We start from the raw sequence: 12,819 nt of genomic DNA, 5'->3' as shown, positions 1-12,819 counted from the left end.
TGTTTCCTGGTTCTGACCCGTTTTCTTGATTTTTTTTGCCTTTTCCAGTCCTCCAGCTTTCAGTGGCTCAGACCAGTGTTCTGTTGTTGATGTCTGTAGATCACATGCTTGTTTACCAGGATGGACAGATTCTTGATTCATTCATTAAACTTTTTCATTCAAACCAACTTGGAAAAGAAGATTAAAAAAAATCCAAAACGAATAAAAAGTCAGGGTTTAGCTTAAAATCATTGTTTTTATGGTGCACTGATCAGTAGTCACTACTGCAGAAGGCATGATGGGATACTCTGGTTCAGAAAGGTGGTGTTGAGTTGACAAGTGTCAAGGTTTTGAATCTGATGTGAACCACAGGAAACTCAAGCAAACTGGTTTTTCTTCCATCTCACAAACTGCAGGTTCAAGGATTTCCAGTTGACGGGAATGGGAAAAGGAAAACCCTCTTCTGTTTCTAAATAAATGTGACTAATTGATTGGTTCCAAAGTCTCGTCTTAGCATGTTGGGGTTGGTTCTTTTAGATACTCTTTCTAATATTTACTAAGGTTCATTTCCTTGCAAAGGTCAAGTGTCAAAAAGCCCTAAAGTCGGTGTACGGCTTTGAAGATCACATTGATTCTCCCCAATAAACTCCTGTGTCTTCAGTTTTTAAAGAAACGTCTTAAAATCGCTCTTTGGACTGTGGTGGTTTGGATTGTTCAATAACTAACCCTAAACTATGGGAAAAAAAGGTCATTCGACACAGATTGTGTGGTACTTCAAGCGCTAATGGGAAACCAGCCCCTTCTATTCAGAGTGCTTTTACACTCACCACTTTCCTGCGTGTTGTTTCAGATTATTGAGCATTTCAGCTTCTTTTAGCAGGAACATGCATGCTGGCACAAATCTGAAATAGTTCAGAAGTGATGGGAGGAGCACAAAAACACATGCATCTGCAACTATCTGTTTCTCTACAGAAATCTTTCCTCTTGTGCTCTTTTAGCTGAAGAAATCAAGATAATGGCAAGTACAAAAGTTGATTATTCCAAATAACAATTTTGTCATTTTTTCCCACAGACACAAATTATGTTAAAAAAAACCCATCTTGCTATAAATAAAAACAGTATAACAAATTGCTGTCAACCTAACAACAAGCTTGTTTTTTTTGTTTTTAATTTTTGAGACTTGCAGCTTAATTTTCTGAGATAGCTTTTCAAGTTGACCAAAAAATAAAAAAAATTCTTTTTATTGCTCCTTTTTTAAATAGTTTTCACAGATCTCTAAGTACATTGTAAAGCTCAAAATTAATATCATAACTTTTATTATTTAAGAGTCTAATTCTATGATGAGCAAAGGTAGAGAAAAAAGGTGGTAATTACGTAATGTAAGAGAAAGGTTAAAAAAACGTTAAATTTTTCTACAGGGGGACTTCTTTTTTTAATTCTTGAATTTGTTTTAATTTAAATCCAAATCTGCGTGGTCCCCATCTATTATTTGTAGCAGCTCACAGTTAGAAAACCTCTCTAGAGAGCAGCTTTGAACAGGATCGGAGCAATAATGAGTGTAAAGATTTAGATTTATCAGCTGTAGCAGGGAAAGTCAGTGGAACTGTTGATAACTGTTATGTTGACACAATGCAAGTAAACGGGACACTTTAATGCATAGTTTCAGGTTAATATGTTACACCCAAAAGTCACAACAACCTCACACGTGTAAGTACCATTAACCTTTCTTAAGCAGTCTAGAATAACTGGTCAAAGTAACGGTTCAGACGGTGGATCATTGATTTCACCGCTGAAATGCTTTGGCAGGGAGTATTTGCTATTAGGCAAGTTGCATAAATATACAATTGAAAACTGAATTTGTAAAACAGTTTGTGTGCATTTCCAAATCATGACACTGAACTGGCCTCATAGTTTTCTATCAAGAAAAATCGCATTACTTGACTCATTCTTGCTTCCTGATTACTTTGAAGTGACTTATTGTTCAGTTTTAGCACTTTTTAGTCCTAAAAAAATCAACTCAAACTGAGGCCTTCGATCTGAATGCCAGGTTAAATTCAATGTCTTTCTAAATCTAAATCAGATCTATCCTCTTTTAAATTCACTTAATCCTTTTAATGGTCATGGGGTTGCTGGAGCGTATCCCAGCTATTGTTGGGTGAAGTCTATTTCAGGGCTACACATTGTAATTTAGAAGCCTCAGTTAACCTATAAAGCATGTTTTTGGACAGTGGGAGGAAAAAACCCACTCACATTTATAGAACATGCAAAGTCACCACAGAGGTGACCCACATGGGTGTTGAATCAAGGCCTGTAAGGGTGAGAGGGCTAACCACTACACCACTGTGCAGCCCCAAATCTCACAAGTTCAAGGTAAATTAATCATGTTGTAGTTTTAGAAAGGCACCGTGATCAGAGGTCAATGTAAGTTGTATAAAGGTGCACTGAATTATCTGTTTATTCTGTCTGCATTGCCAATACTTTGCTTGGGGAAGCAGAAAACAAGATCAGTCAGATTCTAACAGAGATGACCTACAGTTTAAATAAAGTTTTCTTATTCATGGTGAAAAACAAAGTCAAGTCTGAGGTCACTGCATGTGAAACTCAAGTCCAAGTCCCGAATTCTTCTCCACTCTTTTCTGGTTTCTGTTCTTTTCACTCTTTTTATTTTTAGAAACATTAAACACATCTTTTCACGTTTTCTGTCTTTTGTAAAATATTTCTGTTCTGTCTTCAATATTCATGTTAGCACAAGTTTAACAATAATGTGATAGACTTTGTTTTATTTTACATGCAAGTGTTGACATTGTTTTAAAAGTAAAATGCATATCTGTTTAGTTAAATCTCTAGTTTAGTTTTATAAGCAAGTAAAATTGGTTGCGGAGTAGGAAAAAAAATTAAATGACAAACTAAAATCAGAAAATAACCTCATTAATCTGAAGAAATTCATTCAGAATTTGGACTGTGCAGCTCTATTATGGAGGTTTGCAGATACCTGGGATAGAAGAACTTGAATTTGTTTATTTTAGTAAACAAAAAAATGAATGATATTTTAATGCTGCTTCTGAACTGCACTTTAACAAAAACTGATCTATCAATATTTTTTGTCAGAATAAACTTACCTTGCTAAGCTTCTCTCTGTTATTTTGCATACAAGTTTCACTGTTTTATGTTTTTACCCTCAATATTTTCTTTTCTTATGTTTTCCCATGCTTTCATTTTTGCCTTCATGGTTTTATCCAAATATTTATTAAATCTGTTATAAGTATGTTTGGCTTTTATGCACAGCGCTTTGTTCAATTTTAATTGTGTTAAAGTTGATTAAGATGAAGAATAAGTTTAAAAAAAAACAGAAGTCCTTAATGATTTTCACTACTGCGTTTTTCCAAATATCCTTATAAATATCCTTAGCCAAATAACATAAATCAAAAGGATTTTTGAATATGCTCAAACCTATTTCCCTTTGTTTAATGCTGTTCAACCACAGTGTGAGAACTGACAGAAACCCCACAGAACCACATTCAAAACACAAACACATTTTATGATTAAAAACCAGACTGGGTTTTGTTAAAATCGATACATGTTAAGAAACAACAATTGTAGACAAAATTTAAAATATACAAAATAAATAAAAAGTGAAACAAACAACTGAAATGTTTTTTTTTTTTTTGCTTTCAAGCGTCTCTCCACAATTTCCTTTGAGATTATTCACATTTGACATCAATACTGCTGATAAATGAACACGAAGCAAGTTAGTGACATTTTCAATACGACCTACGAATGTGCATGTTTACAAAGGCATGCAGTGTTTACAGGTTAACTGGTGATATGATTTATAAAGTATTTTTATTCTTTTAAATAAAACATCTTTGTTTCCTTTTGCATTTCCTGGTTGATAAAAGGTTATAGAAACTAAAAGTTGGCTGGAAGAGAGACTGCAGTCTGTCCGGCTCGATAAGTTTGTATCATTGCTACCTTTCTGGATGAAAAGTGACGAAAGAAAGACACAAACACATGAAGGAACTGTGGGTGGAGGACCAACAACATAAAAACTTACATCTACACACCACAGAGCCATGCCTTCAACTCTGCACCCCGCAGCCCAACCACACATCACATACACTTTGCACAAACACAAAGGTCAGACAAAATCCATTACACCACTTCGTAATCTCTAAACAAAAGCATGCTGTCGTGTATTCACATGCCCAAAAAAACAGATACAACAGTACTTTATGCAGATTCGTTAGTTCAGGGTAGCACAAAGTCACGGTCAGGCAACTTTTGCTTTAAAACCTTATACATATATTTTTTATCTACTTGGCCATTGAAATTAACTGTTTAAAAAGTTCCTTTAGGTCAGTGATTCCCAATTCTTTTCTGATTGTAATAACTTGTCACAAATATTGTCGATTTTCTGTCATATTTTTTAATTTCCTCACTGGTCATATTACCGCGTCCACATTTCTGAGCTAAATCAACGCTAATTAGCATGCTGTGCTGTGTGGAAAAAGTGCTTTTACCTTTATGAAGCACATGTAAAAAGCATCATTGCATTTTACTTTTGTTAAACAAAAAGTAGTGCCTAAATTTAAATTACTTTGATTTCTATTTTTTCTTCAGAGGAAACAAAACTTTGATTTCAACATTAGCAAGCTAATTTTGAACAATATTTATTAGGTAGCTTTAGCTACAATCGACAGATATTTGTGACATCTAGCAGCTAAAGTGCATGTCTTAATATTTTTAATAAAAGTTTCAACGCTGTTTGTCCAATGAAAAACACATTTTAGAGACTCGTTTTATAGTAATATTAATAATGATGAATTAGGTGGATTCTTAGTGGGATAATATCACTTTCATGCTGGTGTTTTAGGTTTTGGAGCTGTATTATTAATCAATTTAAAACCTTTCAAACTGCTACAGGTACAAAAGCTACAGTAAACCAAGTCCAATAAAAGTTTTGTTGTTTGAACACCTACTTATTTAACAGCCAACTACTTCCAAAGGAACCCAAAGTGGCAAATGTCCTCATGTTAAGGTTGGGAACCATTGAACAAATATTAGCTTGAAAAGGACACAATAAATAAATAAAATGAAAATGATTTTCAAATTGCATATGAAAAATGTATATTCAAACACTGAAATGAAATATTTAGAAGTGCTAATACAAAGATCACTGCTAAGTTTAATTTAAAAAAAAGAACAAGCGGAAAATAAACTTCAATGTTTTCTTTTAACTGTCTTTTGTTTGGTAACTTTTCAAATACACTGACAATGTTTAACAGCAGATATAGAAACACGTCTAAATCTCTTGAAATAATAAAATGAAGCTAAATGTGGGTCAAAATTGGCAAAATAAAAGTGGCTCTTGAACAGTTTAAGCCTTAAACTTTAAGGTGACGAGTGAATAGAAGAAAAAACTATGACAGGAACAATGTGTTTTTGTTTTTGGCTCGTCTCTTACTGAATCATTTACAATAGAGATCAGGTTATAACATTAGAGGAGGAGCTTCCTGGCTTTTTTTTTAAGGGGAACACATCTCTGCACAACACCGGTCAAAAGGCACGACACCGGACAAGAACTGATGAAACAATACCCAAGGTGCTTTGCAAGAGCCAGAAAATGAAGGAAAGAAAAAGTGGTCTCAACAAAATGAATGGGCATTATTGAACACATGGTCTGCTAAATACACAACGCACCCAAGTGGGGAAAAGTACATCAAAGAAAAAAACGACATCAAGTTTTGATCTCTTAGACTAGAGACCATGATAGATACAAAAGAGCTGTTGTGTTCCTGTTTTTTCAAACAAGTGACGGTCCAGTTGGTAGAGGGCTTCAAATTGGTCGGTTTGATCCTCACCGAGAGTCACTGCGTTCTTGAGTAAAACACTAAGTCCCACATCGATCCCTGTGGTCACAGATGTGTGACAGAGTTCACAAAGTATGAAGAAAAAGAGGATGTGAAGGAGAAACAACAGCAAAGCAAAACAACAACTAAAAGGTGCAAAGAAATAAAGAACTCTTAGATATTCTCTTACACTCAAGTGATAGATGCCATTAAGATATAAAATCCAATCACAAATTTTGCAGATGTGTTTTCAAAGGTAGGCAAATCACGTGTAACGCAAAGCGTCTGCAAGTGTATAAATGGGTAAAAATATCAGTAATTGCAAAATTGGAAACTGGTTTAAATTGTAAGTTATTCAAATTACACTGACTTGTAAGTTGATTGTGCGTGTGCATCCAACTATTTACAAATTGTTGGATGCACAATCAGTCAACTATACCGTCTGTGCAAAAGACAGGTTGAATTTTGAAAGATTTTTTTTCCTTCTCTTCTAGTCTTCAGTCACAAATGTGCGCTGTGTTTAAATGTAGATTATTCTGCATGATATGCATTTGTTGCTCTTCACAGATACTTTAACGTGATTGCATTCATAAAATGTTAAATGCACATTGCCACACATTTGTAAAACTCGTAATTCAGCATATTTCCGAGAAAATAAATCTAGAAATGTTTAACCATTATTCAAATTTAAGGTCCATTGCTGACTTTTTCTGGCACACATTAATTGTAAATAAAATGTTTAAAAACTTTTGGGGTTTTAAATGGCATCTGGGTCTTTTAAAACTGTTGTTGATATATTTATTTATTTATTCTAAGCAATGTATGTACACGTTTATTTTGATATTTTTAACTAAACAAAGAGGAGAGCGTAGCTTAGAAAGTGGAGCCGCCATCTACCTGTTGATGGGTCAAAGGTTCAAATCCCTGTTAGTCCCTAACATGATGAAATAAAATGGCATATAGATAAATAAAATGCACAGAATAACTCAAACAATAAAGTTTAAACGTGAAATGGGCAAAGGGTGTTTTATGTTCTTTTGAATTAACTAAAAAAAAAGGAAACTGATATCAAAGTTTGTTAAATTACAAGAAACATTAGGAAAACGTTCGACTTTTTGCAGCCTTTAAAGTTCCTTTTTTTGTTACCTTTAGCAGCAACTTCAATAAAACTCCTCCCCGTGTGCATTTATCTGTACATTTTATGACTAATATTTAGCTTACTCTGTTTTTTTAATACATTTTCTAGCATCGTTCTGAAACCTGGGGACTTTTACTTTAAACTAGTGTTGCTAAAAAGCTCCTATCAACCCATGAATGTGTTCTACCCTCAGGTTGTTCCAAATCTGACCATGCCTGAACGGAACGCTTCTCGTCTGGCACGTTCACTGACATCTCGTTCATTTGCGTTTTAATGCAGGCTCTGAGATTGCATAAGCAGCAGTTTAGCTTTTGCAAAGATTGCTACACGTTCTGCAGAATGAGAAAAAAGGACATCTGGGAGTCATTATCAGTACAAAAACAGCACAACACATGGGAAACGATGGTTCATGGGGGGCATCTGAGGCATTATCCACCTCATTTCAATGATGACGCTTTCCTTTACTTCTCATTACAATTTTTAAGATATGCATTGCTAAAGTAGAACACAGGATAAACTGTAAAACCTTTTTTTCCAACACTACAGAAAACGTGCAGCTGAAAATGTGATATTTCAGTTATTCAACGGAGAGCCGAGGCACTGCAAACGCAACTCACACCCATGTTTCACAGGTGCTCGTACTGGTCATAAATCGGATTTTTTCTCTCTCTCTGTTTAAATAGATTCACTCACAATATGTATGTAACAACTATGATACAGAAATAACTAATTACACCGTTTGCATTCAGTTTTTATCATGTAGCCTATATAGATGTATATAGATTCCTCTCATGCCTTAAAAGGTTTTATACGAATGGCGTGAAATCCGACAGTTTTTTTTTGTTTGTTTTGTGGGTGAAAATATCAAAGATTGTCACGGATCAAACAGAAACCGGACGGTTTGGGATGTTGTGGCTCAATTTTAGAGTTTTGAAAAACTCCAGAAAGCGTGGTGGTGGTGGTGGGGGGGTTACACAACAGCCTGGTTCACAGCAGCTGGAGATCTGGCATCCCAAGTCCTCAGCATCCTTGACCCCCCGCCTCCTCCGTCTGCTGCAGGTAAAGACCAGCTACGTCACCCTTTTTTTTTAATCTCCTCTTTGTCCTTTGAGAGTCCTGAGGAGGTTCCTGCTAAACCGAAAGCCAGATTTGAAAGAAAGTATCCGGCGTGACGACAGGAAGGTCAGAGTGAGGATGATGGCTGAACGCAGGCGTTGTGCTGCGCTGTCTGCCATGCTCAGCAGCACTGCTCTGACAGCAACCAGCAAAAAGGAAAAAACTGCGACGAGGAACTCACTTATCAACTCCTCACAGCACATGAGAACAACCAGAAGGAAGATGAGTGAGAGTCGTGCTGCAGGAAGAGGATACGTCGAAGAGCTTCTGCTGCGGAAAAGGCCCACCAGAGGAGGGGGGGGCAAACTGACGATGAAGATGTTCATCAAAGTTGGTGGATGGGAACTGGAGGATGTGCTCGTGTTGATGCTGATGGGGTTCCTTCACATCCGTGAACCTCGTTCTTGAAGGATCTGTGAGAAAAAGAGGACGTCAAATCCATTTTTGTCATTTTTAAGATAATGTCTTTAAATGAAAAGAGTCATCACTTTTCATTTTAGTCAATGATCATCTTAAAAAAAAAACAATCAAAATTACTGGGTGAAAGCCAATAAAAAGGCAGAATTTGTTTTTTCAGAGTAAAACTGTTGATGAGACCTTAGCTAATCATCAGCTTGCAAACATTTTTTACAAACTCTAATAATTAAGTGGGTTTGAAGCCCAGACCGCTGAAGCTGAGCAGGTTGTAAACCTGGCAGGAAACAACTGGACAAAGTGCAAATGAATAACAAGGGTGTGAAGGGGCGACGAAAGCAGAAAAATGTCTACCTTGGCCTTCTCTGTGGGTTCGATGACGATCCCATTGGTGGAGTTGTTTAGTTCCCGGGAAACCACACAGAGAAACTCTGCCTGGTCTTCATTGCCATAATTATACGATGATCCAATACTGATGAGCTGAGGATGAAGAAGTAAAGTCCGTTTACCACATCCAGCTTTGCTTAAAACTCATGTTTTACTCTGTCAGACACAGAATTTCTGCTGGTATTTTTTCTCAAATGACAATAACCTGTGCATTTAAAATGATGACGTCATCATTTAAGGAATGGGCTTGGATTGAAAGTTTTTTTTAAATTAAAAAAACCCAGGACTGTTGACCTTCGATACTTAAAGTCCTCCCTCTTCTCCACCTTTATAACCTGACCATTCCAGACTTCCTCATCCAAACCACAACTCTTCTTTTTTCTGTCCTGTCATAGACTTTCTCTAGATCTACAAAAACAGTGCAGCAGATGGTGATGATGTACAGATCCTTTCCAAAAAAGATCTGAATACCATAGAAAAGTGTATTCATTTCAATAATTTCATTTTAAAAAGTTAAACTTTCATAGAATTATTAGATTTCTCCACAGTATTCTAATTTTCGTGGGTTTTATGAGCTGGAACTGCAAGTCATGTAAAAATAAACTGATTTTATATCTTAGGTTTAATTTTTCTTTTAATGAAATCATGTAAATGTAAAAAAACACTTTGCCATGATTTTCTAATGTTTGGGAGACGGTCTGCACATGTGCGCAGTAAAACGTGTATCTGAAGTTTTATTTGGTTAACTGAACAAAAGGTTAGAACTAAGACTGCAAAAGCTGAAAATGAGACTTTTTATGCAACTAACTGCCAGATATCGTGCTAAAATGTCTCGGCCTTGTCTTTGTTTCTGCTGAGCAACCGTGCTAAAGTGCAAAACAACTGAGATCAGTCAATGTTGACTTAAAAATGAACGCTGGAATTCCATGATTTCGGCTAAGACTTCACCAAAGAGGTATTGACAAAGCATCGACTCTGCACCAAACAGCAGGTCTTTTTAGACCAGTTGATGCTCTAAGTGCCAGCTTTACCAGCAATCGCTCAAAAACGCAGCGACCATATCTCTGCACCTGCTCAAACTTCCAACCGTCCGACATGGTGGAGACCATCTGTGTGAGCTCCTCTTCCTGGCACTGCAGCACTCTGTACACATGCTTCACAGGACCCTGAGGAAAGCAACAGAGACACCCCATAATAACACATTTTTAGAACAGTCGTTTTCGTTACATTTACACCTATGCAGAGCCTGGTGAGATAACTGGTTTGTTTAAAGCACCTGAGATGTTCGGTTCTCGTTGTCCCGTATCCTCTCCTTCACCATCCTCACCAGAGACGCGATGTTGTAGAACTCGGCTTCTTCGAGAACCCCTGAATCACAAAGCATCCATCTGTAACCCTGACATTGCTCCCAGCAGATGGGATGGCGCCTTAAATCCGCCAGCCTTTACCTTCTTCTGCCAGGTTTTTGTCCATAATCAGTTTTCCGTGTCGAAGGTAGTTCAGGATTGGGCCAAAGTATGTGGGGTCCCTGTCTATAAGGTAGGCTCCCGTCTCGTCCTGGAACATAAACAGCAGCATTTAGAGTTTTTACTGCCATGAAATTCTAAATAATGTCATTAAATTGATATTTACGATGTTAAAAAGCTCACAAAACGTTCTCTTAAAGCAGTAGTTGTGTAGGATCATGTGTGCCTTGCTAATGGGCTAATAGGCTCACACAAAAGCTAAATAATGATTTTGTTTCTATGTGATTGTGAAAAAAGGTGAGTTTTAAATGTCGCAACCTGTTTCTTTTAAACACCAACTCTGATATAAATATAATTTTTGGGTGTTCTATCATGTTCTTATTGCATTTTTCTGACGATGGAGGACATTCATTTAGAAAATTGAGATGAAGTTTGCATTTCTGAGTATTTCTGTATTCAAATGGTTGTGAATCAGGAGCAGATGTTTGAAAATGATCGTATTTGTGACGTAGAAAATACGCTGGCTGGACCCCAAGCCCCCTGCTCCGCTCCATTCTGATGCATCCACATCAACTAATAGATTCATGAAGGTCTTTATTGTCTGAGCTGGCATCTGGATCCAAACTGGATAGCTTTGATATTGGACCGCGTCAAAACAGATAAGTGACAGGAAGTGGGGGCGGGCTTGCTCCTCACTGACAGTCTTGCCAACAACTTCGTTATTAATTAACTCCTGCTACTCTGCAGAAACTATGTCCCAGAAACAGATTTTTTTTTTAAATTTTGGCTAAAACGGCAAAATCATAATTAAAAGACGATCGTTGTGGGACTTTAAATACATCAAAATCTATGTAAAGTAAATAAACTTGAATATTTGACTTTATGATTTTGTTTTTTGTACCAAATTCAAAACAAGAAACAAAGCAGATCTTGAACAGAATGAGTGGATTTATTCTAACATTTCTGTTAATAACAGGACTGTTTTTTGGGGGTGAAAACATTGAAATACTGACTTTGTCAGAGTCCAGGTCCGGGTCTTCCTGACACAGTCTGAATAGGAAGGATTTGGGGTCCCTGCATAGCGTCTGTTTGGTTGTGATGAAGTAGGTCCCACCCACGTTCAGTCGGACCCAGCGTGAGCCCGGTTTGTCCGCCGGTTCGGACGGGGAGCTGGGATTGCTCTTCATTGGGAACCCGAACACCGACCGGCCACCGCCCGCGCCGCTGCCGCCGCCTCCTCCGCCGGGGCTCAGCTGGCTGCTCCGCGGCGGAACCATGAGAGTGGGCGACGCCAGGCGCATGGAGGAGCGGCGCTCGGGCTGCTCCACGGTACCATTTCCGCTGGGTTCTACCACATGCAGTTCGGCCATGATTCCGAATCTGTTTCAGTAACAACACACACGGCTGCACGGCAAGCTAACGAGACACCGTGGAGCAGCAATCTGTCCTGGCCGATTTGTAAACAGAGCGGGACTATTTTTCTCTGTCGGGCCGGGGTGGCTGGCATCGGGGCGTAGCTACTCACGTTCGACCGCATCCACCTCCACTGCTGCAGTGTAGGACTCAAATATAACACTTAGCTGCTGAGCAGCATCGCGTTAAACCGTTTCTCCACTAGATAAATTAGTCATTCTTGTCTGTTCAAACGTTAGTCAGAGAGGCCCTATTCTTCCGGGTTGTAACGCGATTACTGTTTACTTCCGTTGTGTCACAGCTTTTCAAAATAAAAGACATACAAAGGCGCTCATCGACAATATTGAAAATACGTTTATTTTAAAATACACCACCACTACTTCTACTACTACTACTACTACTACTACTACTACTGCTAATAATAATAATAATAATAATAATAATAATAATAATAATAATAATAATAATAATAATAATAATAATAATAATAATAATAAGTACTAAAATAAACAATAAAATATAAATATAAAATATATAAAATAAACAAAAACAATGGTTATGGATGTGTGTTTGGATTGATTTGCTTGTGAGGTGTATTTTTTTTAAATGGGTAATGTGGCAAGTTTTGTTCTTGATCAAGGGTGATGTAATAGAATAAAAAATATCAAGTAACAACTAGAATATTTATTATTAGTTTAAATGTAACATTTAATTAAAATTTTAACATGGAGAATTAAACAATTTTGTTTTTTAAAAAGTGCTGATGTCCGCATAATATAGAACATTATTCAATATTCGAATAACACAAATACAAAAAGCGAAAATAGTGATAACCCATAACCTCTCTTTGTTTACAGTTTTGAATTTTTAAAATCCTAAAATGTGTGTGAAGACAGTAAATCTGATTCTTTTGCCAAAAATGTGCCAAAAGTACCTTTTAGTATCAATTTTTATTTAAAAAAAAAATGCAATCAAAATTTTCAAAAAATTCTCCAAGTGAAAAGCATTTGGCAGTGAAATACTGTACTCTTGCTTATTTCTTTGTTGACAGTGAAAA

The 12,819-nt window shown here is 36.9% G+C and overlaps 1 protein-coding gene across 1 annotated transcript; it reads right to left on the bottom strand.

The window, feature by feature from the left end:
- Positions 1-3,496: 3,496 nt before the first annotated feature.
- kctd2 (potassium channel tetramerization domain containing 2) lies at positions 3,497-12,055 on the bottom strand. The gene is made up of 6 exons (XM_023949437.2): positions 11,363-12,055; positions 10,332-10,440; positions 10,160-10,251; positions 9,954-10,049; positions 8,851-8,976; positions 3,497-8,495 (listed from the first exon to the last, which is right to left on the bottom strand). Exons 1-6 carry the CDS (start codon positions 11,717-11,719, stop codon positions 8,466-8,468), a joined length of 810 nt encoding a protein of 269 aa, XP_023805205.1. The 5' UTR covers positions 11,720-12,055; the 3' UTR covers positions 3,497-8,465.
- Between the last annotated feature and the right edge of the window lie 764 nt (positions 12,056-12,819).

The sequence above is a fragment of the Oryzias latipes genome, chromosome 19 (genome assembly GCF_053564925.1).
Source record: "Oryzias latipes strain Hd-rR chromosome 19, Olatipes_Hd-rR_3.1".
In the NCBI taxonomy this organism is placed as follows: Eukaryota; Metazoa; Chordata; class Actinopteri; order Beloniformes; family Adrianichthyidae; genus Oryzias; species Oryzias latipes.
The sequence above is the reverse complement of the archived record's forward strand: the minus strand, read 5'-3'. Positions and strand labels throughout refer to the sequence as shown.